This window comes from Nothoprocta perdicaria, unplaced genomic scaffold (genome assembly GCF_003342845.1).
Source record: "Nothoprocta perdicaria isolate Ctin4 unplaced genomic scaffold, notPer1 scaffold_26, whole genome shotgun sequence".
Lineage (NCBI taxonomy): Eukaryota > Metazoa > Chordata > Aves > Tinamiformes > Tinamidae > Nothoprocta > Nothoprocta perdicaria.
Window position 1 is genome coordinate 3,049,492 of NW_020455488.1, and position 10,437 is coordinate 3,059,928.

The 10,437-nt window shown below is 50.8% G+C and overlaps 1 protein-coding gene across 1 annotated transcript; it reads right to left on the reverse strand.

Annotated features, from left to right (window-relative positions):
- Positions 1 to 2,561: 2,561 nt before the first annotated feature.
- Positions 2,562 to 9,005, reverse strand: LYSMD4 (LysM domain containing 4). The gene is made up of 3 exons (XM_026040616.1): positions 8,961 to 9,005; positions 7,279 to 7,569; positions 2,562 to 3,254 (listed from the first exon to the last, which is right to left on the reverse strand). Exons 2-3 carry the CDS (start codon positions 7,552 to 7,554, stop codon positions 2,631 to 2,633), a joined length of 900 nt encoding a protein of 299 aa, XP_025896401.1. The 5' UTR covers positions 7,555 to 7,569; positions 8,961 to 9,005; the 3' UTR covers positions 2,562 to 2,630.
- Positions 9,006 to 10,437: the final 1,432 nt, after the last annotated feature.

A 10,437-nucleotide genomic window follows, 5' to 3' on the forward strand; every position in this document is an offset into this window, starting at 1 on the left:
CGGCACAAGCTGGACTTTGTTGCCATCCTTGAGATGAATCTTTTAAGAAAAAAAAATAAGTTAATCTCAATTTTTTTTCCCTGAATGTGTTGTTTTTTCTTCAATATACAATAAATATTCTAGTGAACTTTTTATCAAATGGTTAAGAAAATGCTAGAGGTTGTTGTAAAATATTTGTATCCTGCATTCACTAAAGTAAAGATACTGGCTTTTACTGTGTACTCAGCCTCTGTGGTGTTTGCAGAGCAGGACACGTCCCCTCGCGTGTCCTCGTCCTGCCCTGCCAGGCCCTGCAGGGGTAACCTGGATGCTGCACCTTGAGGGGGTCTTCTCACGGCGGGAAGGTTCAGTTTAACCAAGGGCACTTCCCAAAGTGCGGCTGCAGCCTCAGCACCAGGAGCCGCGGGCGGCTCCCACCCTCCCGTGCCGAAGGCAGCTCCCTACCTGCTCCTACCTGCTGCCCCTCCGGCAACACCCGGCTCRTCCACAGCTGCCGCCGCTCCTGCTGCTGCTCCAGGGCTGCCTGTTGGGACTAGGAATAAGGAAACAGCCCCCCCAGCCCTGCTTCCTGGGGCAGGATGGGGGGGAGGAGGGACTGGGGAACAAACACCCATGTGGGAGACACACAAAAGAAATGCAGCAAAYGCTGTAGGGTCTCACTTTCCTAGAGGCAGGTTGATGTGTTGTGAGACCGCGATACAGAGCTGTACTATAGAGAGAAMCAAGAGTCTAGGGTGGGTAGCACTTGGGTTTTTATTTCATAGAGCTTAAAAAAAGGTAGTAACTCCCATAAAACAAAGAGGGCTACTGCTCCTTCATAGAAGAAAAAAATATGGTTTGGTTTTCCCTCCCCCAGTAGAGTTATTTTAGGGTTTCTTGTTGCTAAAATTAGGTCCCTCCGCCCCACACACTCCCCTGAGTCCCGAGCACTTTCTAAGGGCTGCAGGACGAACAGGCTCTTTGTGCAACACCGCGCGGTTCCGCTCGCGGGTCTGGCCATGGCTGCCGTGTCCCGCTATACAGCAACCCWCATTCCCAGTCCATGTGTGCCCGGAGCTGCAGGGATCGGACACGCACGGCCACTTACAGCTGTCCAGAAAAGCAAACACAAAAAGAACAAAACCATCCCCGCCCAGCACCTCCACCAGCGGCTCCGCAGAGCGGCACCASTGCCCTCTAGTGCCCCCAGCACCGCTGCTCCCCTTACCTGCTCTCCCTCAGGGCTGCCTGCTTCTGCTTTTCGTTTTTTTCATGTTCCCTTTTTTTTAACAAAAATTGCTTCTCCAAGGGGGACCTGGTTGAACTTTTGGCAAGATGGCAAAAGGGGCATAAGGGAAGCAGAAAACAACTGCTTTAAATGAATTGTCTCTGCCCTCCGGAAAGGAAAAATGGAGGAGACCTGAGAGCAGCCAACTCTATATGTAAGTGTGTCGGTGACACAGTCTCCTCAAGGTTTACTACCTTAACCAGCCAGAGTGGCGCCAAGAGGTGTCAGCTACAAAACACCTGTTTGGCCACAGGAGAGCAATCGTTCCCACACGTGTTGAAGTGGTCTCAGGACCTCATTTTCCCCTCACTTCCAGCAGTGGTCAGCGCCCCCAAAGCTGCCTTGGTCTCTCCCAGCCCCTCAAGAGTTGTTTTTTTTTTTTCAAATGCAACCATCAAACACAAGCTTCACTAGCCCCAGCAACTGCCTCAGTAATGCAGGGTTTGCCGAGACCTTGTAAACTGGAGCCTCCTTAGCAAGTCTCTCAGATACAAACAACGAAACTTAAATCCATAACCAAAATGTGCAGGGCTCGACCTGTACCCTCATGGATTAAAACCACTAAGTTTCCCAAAAAGTGAGGCCTCACATCCTGCATATTACAGAGCAAAGGCCTGACGGTGTCCTCAGCAAATGAGCCCCGTGGCTGCTCCGCCRCCCGTGCCGCTCGCAGCCGCTGCGGCGCGGCTGGAGCCCGGGTTGTGCAGAGACCAACTCTGCCTGCAGGAGCACCCGGAGACCACACACGAGGGCCACCAAGGACACGCCTGGGACCAGCCTGAAAAAAAACAGCTTAAAGGCACCCAAAAGGCACAGCTGGTGAGACGACGGCGCCTTCCTTAGGGCCAGGTTAACACCTGCACCGTGTGCTCCGGTTCGCGGGACAGACCCCCCCACCTTTTTAAGGCAAATATGCCAAAATTGCCATGGGCTACAGAAGATTAAAATGGCAACTCAGAAAAGAAAAAAAACAATCCCCACTTCTACTCCACTCAAAAAAAAAGTACTTTCTCCAAGTGCACACAGCCCCTAACTTGCCAATTGTACAAATACTGTCATCTGTAACACAGCAGCAAGAGGTTCGGATTCTTATGCAGGAGGACTAAGAAATACCTGAAGCCAACAGGAGAATGAACGGCTGCAAAATACTTTCCCTCGACAGGAGGTCACGAATGGAAAGCTGTCTCTCCCTCGACAGGAGGTCACGAATGGAAAGCTGTCTCTCCCTCGACCTTTCTTTGCAAGCAACAAAGCATCCTTATTCTTCCATAGTCACATCACCTCAGGTTCACTTGAGTTCAGGATTACATCATCTACTTAAAAAAAAGGGAAAAAAATAAGGAAAGTCAAATTTCCGGTATCGTTATCCCCCTGGCCGCACCACAGTCAGAGTCGCTGGTTTGTGGACTTCAGTGCTGGCAGGGGAGGCTCTGCTTGGCTTGATCCTCCCTTTTGGGATCTCCTCTGTAACTAAGTTTTGAGGCACTTTCCCTTCTAATCCATCTGCTGAAATGTTTGAGGTCAGTGTTGTGCTGGAGTTAYGGGCCATCGCCCCAGTCCCCTGTGTTTTAAAATAGGTGATATAAAACACGGGCAGGACAACTCCTATGAGGAGCATCACAAAAACGGCGTTCCACCACTGGATGCCGCAGTCGGCGCCGCTGCCGCTGCCCGGCGTCCCCGAGCCCGGCGGCCTCCGCGGCGCTTCGAGGCCGAACTCGGCAYTGAGCTGGGCCTCGGCCTGCGCGGCCTCCTCGATGCTCCTGTCGATGCCTCTGAAATAGTCCTGCAGCTCTGTGCTCTCAGCGCCGGCCTCGGGGATGTCCACGAGCGTTGGGGTGGCCCCGGGGCACACGGGCCCAATGGGCTGCAGCTCCTGGTCCTTCTCTGTCAACAGCCCGTGGTTCTTCACAGGGATCTTGATGGACTTCAGCGCGTATAAATCCTGCTCCCGGATGAAGTTGTTGACACGTTTGATATCTGCAACCTGCAGAATCCGAAAGAATAAGAGCAGATTGGAAAAATCCAGTCTTTTACTGGTATTCAAACAAGAACCATTCAAGAAGCTACGAGGCAAACAGCATCCTGAAAACAAATACAAGCCCTTGGCACAAGTGTCTTAGTATTTGGCGGTCAGAGATTTTCCATTAATTACAGAGATCCCACAGGATCTTAAGGATCCTCTAATAATCCAATTTATAATTTTCTTTCTGCAGTGCCCTCATCTTGCTCCTATGCTATGTTTCTCCTAGCCTTATTTTTCCTTGCTCTTTGCTTCTCGCCTGCTTACCTTCTAAGCTACGGCAAGAAGACTCTTTTACAATGGAATTGTTCTGAAACGTGTTCCGTACCTTAAATGTTCTGTGTTTCAGATGACAATCCCATATGAGCAAGCAAACCCCACAAAGCTCAGCACAGTGTCCCCTTGAAGCCTGTTCTCCTGCTGAAACGCTGCTCTTGGAGAGTGATCCTGGGACAGGGTAGGGAGGCATCGTTCCTGCACCAATGGGACGTTACTCTGCTCACATTCCCAACCACATTCCCGTTAACTGTTGCAACAGGGAGAGAAAAGTCAAGCGGAGCCCAGACTCACCTCGTGGCCTGTCCCCTCCGGTACCAGCCCCGCGGCTCCAGGGTATGCAAGCTCATGAACTGCCCAGTAAATCTACTTGCACTGAGAGCCGTGAGTTTAGAGAGGGGAACATTAATCTAAATTCCTCTGCAGACGGCAGAGGAATMCCTGCTAAAGACATGCTTAAGCCAATAATCCCTGTGGATGTGGGCTCACCTATGGTTTAGTTGTATCAGCACCACCACACAGGGTCCCTACCTGTGAYGGGCACTCCCACCTAGCTTGGTGAGGCAAATAGTGATAAAAACAGCCAGACAGAACAAACTGCAGACAGCACAGACCAGAAAGACAGCTGGCAACAAAAAAGAGGAGGAAAATAGTGTCTTTTATTTAATGTTAAATGGAGAGAAGCCAGTCTATTAACGACGCATATCAGCAGCCGCTGAATAAGTAAGTACATGAGCTTCTCAGTTATCCTAAAATCTCCTATCAAAGAAAGTCTAAGGAACAGTGCTGTCACATGGAGCTCCCAAAGTGAAGGAGACACGAAACATCCTCGAGTAAAGAGCTGGAGGGAAAAAAATGGAGAAAACAGCAGGACTCCAAACCAAGGAGAAGAGCAGCACTACTAGATTATCAGTCTTCTGAATACCACTGAGAAGAGAGGCAAAAATGTCTGCACTTCAGGGAAAATTAGTTTATATTATTTGCACATTCAAGTTTGCGTCTATAAATGAAACTAATGAAATTTAAAAAAAAAAGAAGCAAACAAGTCCTTCCTACACAAAGGCGTGTGTGCCATCGCCTGCAACTTCTTTGCTAGCTCAGGACAAAATGCTACTTTTAACAGACAGCCCGTGAGGGCTGCAGAACAGGACCTAYGGCAAGTCTCAGGTAGCTACTCCAAAAACTCAAATGTCTCCCCTGTCACTGTGGCCAGCGATCACGTGCTGCTGGCAGGCAGAGCTGCCACCTCTCCATGGGCACAGGCAGCCAGCCCTGCCCTGCCACAGCCCTGACGCGCTGCGCCACAACACTGATGAGGGGCAGCAGCCCCACATTCCTCCGGCTCCAGAGCTGGGGCTCCCCGTGGATCCCCCAGAGCCCACACGGGTCAGTGAGATGCTTGGCGAGTCCATCTAAGCAGATCTAAGCAAAAAGGCAGCAAGGCCACGACGTCAGAGAGCAAACCACGGCCCAAGGGGAGCCAAACAGCCCATGTTTACTGTGCAAAGCCTGAGAATCCAAAAACGGAAGGCTGAATCACAATGGATTGAGCATGTCCTTCCAGACCCTACTCAGTGCCCCTTGAAGCTCTCAGCAGCTGGATCACCACAGCCTTATGCCCTGCCCCAGTGTAAGGCCAGSGACTAAGCTCTGCAAAATTATTTAGTTACCAAAGTACAATGTGACCCAAAGTCTCCTGAGGTGGTGCTTCAATTTTTTTGTTCATGTTGTTTTGCTTTTGTTYCAGTGAAAACAGATTATTGGAACAGAAAATATCCCCTGCAGTGTCTGCAGTCAAACACTGTAACATCAGATGAGGCTCTAGAAACAGTAAGTGGAGCAGAGCTCGGGCAAAAGCAATAAACAAAGCTGATGAGAAGAACGCAAGAGCGAGGTTGCAAAAGCTGTTGTGCCTTATTTTTTGTACTCATTTTTGGCTGCAATGAGCTCCTGTTGTCCCAGCTGACAACAGGCCAAAAGGAGATGAGGATTGTAAAGTGATCAAGAGTAAAAATCAGACATTAAAATGCCTTGTTAAAGCTATTCGCTGTACTATCTAGTAGCTCTGCCTAAGYAGCCCCTGGTAGCTCCTAAACTAATGACTCATGATTTCAAAGAGGATGTCACCTGGTTTGGGGGAGGGAGACAAAAAGGATGGCGTGTGTATATTTGTTTTATAAACAACAGAGTGAAACAAAGTCATATATGTTTGCAACTACATGTTTTCCTTGCTAGTGGTTTGCTAGCCTTTCAGGAGCTGCTTAATTGTGCAATCAAACACAAATAAATCAAACTTCATCAGCACTGATAACAGATAAACATGTGAGCATCTGACAGCAGGGATTTCTGTACCTCTGTACCTCATCAATACAAGTCAGCAGGACTTGTTGGAAGGGAAGGAGTTTTTCCTGTGGGAAAAGTGACTAGCTGCTCCCTCCCCATCAGAGGGGAGCAGCCTGGGGACAAGCAGCACAGAATCCTCCTGAGATTACGCTAATAAATGGCAACAGCTGGATTTTTTTCTCTAAAAATAATCAAGCAAGTAATGCAGGCTCTTTCTCCAGCCTGTTCATTAAGCAGGYGAGATCGAGCATAGCTGCCCAGTCTGTGCAGTTGCTGCTACTCCAGGTTAGGCACATAGTTCCTACAGAGTCATCTGCTGCAGCTCCAAGTCCTCACGCTCTACAGGTGCCAATCAAAGCCTATTCCAGCCCTGCTAGACTTGTTTTTTTTTTTCCCCTCACGAGCATCAGACTCACCAGCAGAACTTAAAAGGCTTAAAAAAAAAAAAGGGGGGGGAAGGGAGGGGAGGAGTTGTCACAATTCCTTTAAGTCCTCTTGCTTCAGCTGTGCTGCACAGCTGTGTTATTAAGCAAGACAAACCAGTACTGCGGTTGAGCCAACACCATCCAGGTTTCACCATCCAGGTCACTGTCCCACACTTTGCAACATGGAATTCTAACTGCTAAGCAAGAGGATATTTCTGCTGTTCAGATTGAGTAAGTAAACTTTTCAACTGTTTTTCTACAGAACTTTGGTACAGAGAAAATATCATTTTTTTTTTCACTTTTRCTGTTTCAATTACAGAGAAAACTCACCCTGTGCATGCACTCGTTTTTCCTGCAAAAGACTGGACCACACAGGTTTTTATCAGCACTGCAGGAAAAAAAAACTCCCAGGTGCAAACATGACCTGGACTTTGCCACCTTTCCCTTTAAGTCCACCCTTTTCAAACTCAAACATTCTCTGCAATACCTAAGCTCACACCTTCAATTTGCTTCAAAAACTTGAGTGTGGGACTTATCTCCTTATTTCTGCACTCATTTTCCTACTTTCTGCCTTCATTTAGGTAATAACGAGTGTAAAAACTGTGACTGCCATGCTACATTTAATCATCCAAACCAAACAGAAACCAGGCCACGGAGGGTGTGGGGTTGACTACGTGTCCTTAGATTGTTAATGGTTGTTAATTGAGCTCCTTTGCACCCTCCTCCAGCTTGGTGTTACCCAGGTGCTTATCATTCATGAAATGCACACGAAAGTGCTTTACAGTATTACTCTATTAAACAACAGAAACCCTTCCTGTAACTGGGGGAACAAAAAACGCACATGAAATATTTCTGAAGTCACTGAAGCTAAACAAGCGAACAGGAGAACAGGATTAAGGAGAAAAGCAGCAGAATCTGCGCAGCTGAGCGGGGAGAGCGCCCACCTTGCAGCCGTACTGCAGGGCCAGCTTGTTGAGGCTGTCGTCGTGCGTGACCTCCCGCTGGAGCAGCACCACGTCGCCGAGGGCGCCGCGCGCCGCGCTGCTCCGCGGCTGCTCCCTGCCCCGCGCCCGCAGCTCCGTGGTCACCGTCGCCTCCTCCTCGGACGACTCCTCCGGCTCCAGGGGGCCGCTGTGGAACACGAACACCTGGCTGCCCGCGTGGTTGTGGATGGTGACGGGAGCCTGGAAGGATCTTGCTCGGCTCTCCTTCAGCCTCATCTTTTACAGCAGCACCTGGAACAAAACAAAAAAAAATGAGTGTTTCAGTTTTCCTTAAGTGTTTGACTCTTGGCATGTGAGATCTGGGGAGTGTTTCAGTTTTCCTTAGTGTTTGATTCTTGGCATGTGAAATGCGGGTGCGGACACAGACACGGGGCAGCGTTCGGGGTGCAGAGCAGCGGCTGTTGCACGGGCCCGAGCGCAGGGCAGGGCTCCCAGCGCCCGCACCTCGCCGCACTGGCGGCCCCTGCACGCGGRGCACGCTCCCGGTGCGCGGTTTTGTTGGGTTTCGCCCGCCCACGGACACGCGGGGCCGGCCGCGCGCCCCGAGCTCTCGGTAAGGCCGCGGGGCGGGCGCGAGGGGCCTCGCTGAGCGGGGACACACGCGAGGGACGGGACAAAGGCGCGGGGCGGCGCCACGGAGCCCGCGCGGCCGGAGCCGCTGCGGGACCTGTGCCGGGACCCGCTCTGGGATCCGTCCCGGGATTTGCCCCGGGAGACATCCCCCCCTCTCCCCCCCCCCGCGGGACCGGCGGCGCCGCGGGGTCCCTCGCCCCTCCCCCCAGCACCTCCCTGAGGGGCGCGGGGCCCTCGCGGCGCCGCCAGCCCCGCCGCTGGCGGGAGCCCCCTCCGCCCCGCCCCGCCCGCGCCCCGCGGCCGCCCGGGAGGCCCCCGCTCCCCCCCGCTCCCGGCCTCGTCACCGACCCGCCGCTCTCCGGACCCCGGCCGCACGCACCAACTCGCACCGCCTCACAGGCCCATTGGCTGGCGGCGCCGGGAGGCGGGACTGGCGCGCCGCCCGGCCAATGGGAAGCGTCGCAGGACGCGCCGCAGCGCGGGGGGCGGCGCGGCGGATTTAAAGGGGCCGCGCGCAGCCCGGCCCGGCCGCGCTGTTCACACGGCCCGTGTACCGCACAGGATGGCAACGTATTTCTGATACTTCAAAATTAATAACAAATATGTGCCTATGCTTTTCTATGCTTATTTTGTGTGACACCGGGCACACAGCTGTAGCAAAATACATCCCTACTCAAAATACTTCATTTAAAATCTTTTTCTAATAGACTTTTTCTCCCTCTTCCCCTTTTTTTTTAATGCTTCCATTGGCTGACAGTGTCAAAAGATGCCATGGCTTGGGCTAAAGGCTCGTTTCATTGACTGAGGGAGTAATTTGGTGACACAGTTCTTCCAGAGATGGCATCTCRTGATTTCGAAGGAAAACGAGCTCTTCATACAAGCAAAAAAATATTATTCAGACCTGTATTAACACCTGCCATCAACATACGAGCTGTTACACTGTGCTTTGAAGCAGAAATATTTTCTTGCATATTTTTTACAGGCACCTGCATGCTTGCTGATGTGCTSTGCTGGAAAGTGTGTGTCTTTCCAGCACCTGGATTACTCACCTCAGAATACCAGCGAAACAAGAACTCTCCTGACTTTAGAACATTCTGGGAGGTAATAAGATGCACAGATTTCTGTGCAGTGCTATAGCAGTCGTGATGCCTCTGTTGCAGGTAACTCACAAACGCCGGACTTTGCTCTGGTTTTGCACTGATGTAACTCAGCCAAGTTCAGTGAAGTTACCCCTGTGTTAAAATCAGAAGTACAAGCCAAATCTCACTGCCTGAAGCTCTCCTTGGTGAATGCAGTGACTAATCTTACATGGATACTGTGCATCCATTCAACTGAATCATACATAGAGCAATATATAGTTTGAGACTTAGGTATCACAGGCATGCAATGCAGGGAAAAGAACTTCAGCTAAACTAATTACAGGTATGTACTTAATTGAGCTATGGAGGTTACTCTAATTGCATGTGCGGTAGCACGGAGTTACACCTTGCCTTTTTTAAGAGCCTCTCCTCCTGGAAGCACTTGTCCAACTCAGCAGATCCCAAACATGGCTGTGGACACCTCGGCTGGCCATGGGTCAGGGTCTCGGACTGGAACAAAACATCCTTAGGAAGAAATGGACTGTGCTGCTCTGCTCAACATCTGGAAGGAAGCCCAGAGCCTGTGTCTGCGCCGCTGTGCARGAGCAGCCCTGGCACGTGACTCGCTGCCAGCTTCACACCTCRCCTGCAGGGACGTCCTCGGCTGGGGGCAGCGCAACCTGGATTCACCCAACGCCTTTTGCAAGGATAGATTGTCCAGCAGCTGTCTGGGTGGCTGCAACATGTGGTGGACACCRGGGCACAGGTCCTCTTGGGGTGCAACCCTGCAATGAGAGGTGCATTTGTGAGCCCTCCCTGCCAGGAGGTGAGATGCAAACACCCGCGAGCACACTGCTCCCATGCAGAGCCGCTCGAGCTTCTTCTTCCATTTGCATACATAATCATATATATATGAGGTACATGTAATTTATAATAAAACCTCAGCTTCGTCACTGACCTGCAATTTAGACTCTCGATGACTCCCACCACAAGGGCTATGTTTGCACCGCTCACGCACGCTGGGGCTCTTAAGCTTGAGCTTTTATCTCTGGAACCACAAGTGCAGCTCTAAGCAGCAGTGCCTTCCCCTGGACAAGATAAGACGACTTTGCTCAGAGATCTAGCTCTGTGCTTGGCTTCTGTCACGCAGCACAGCTTGGCGAGGGCTGCCTGGTTTATGTGATAGCAGAGACTGACTGACTTAGGGAAAAACAGAGACTTTTCCTTTATATAAAAACAAACGACACATTAAAAGTGTTTTTAATTTTGGAGTTTGTGTTTTTTTGGGATTGTGCCAAATCGTAGAGACCATATTCCCCACCCTGTCCTTCTGGAGGAATTTGGCTAAGGAACACACCATAAGGCTTGTTCCCTTTCCTTTCCCTTACTCTTAAAATCTTGAATACTAGTAAAATTCACCCCCACCCCTCTTTTTTTTTTTTTTTCA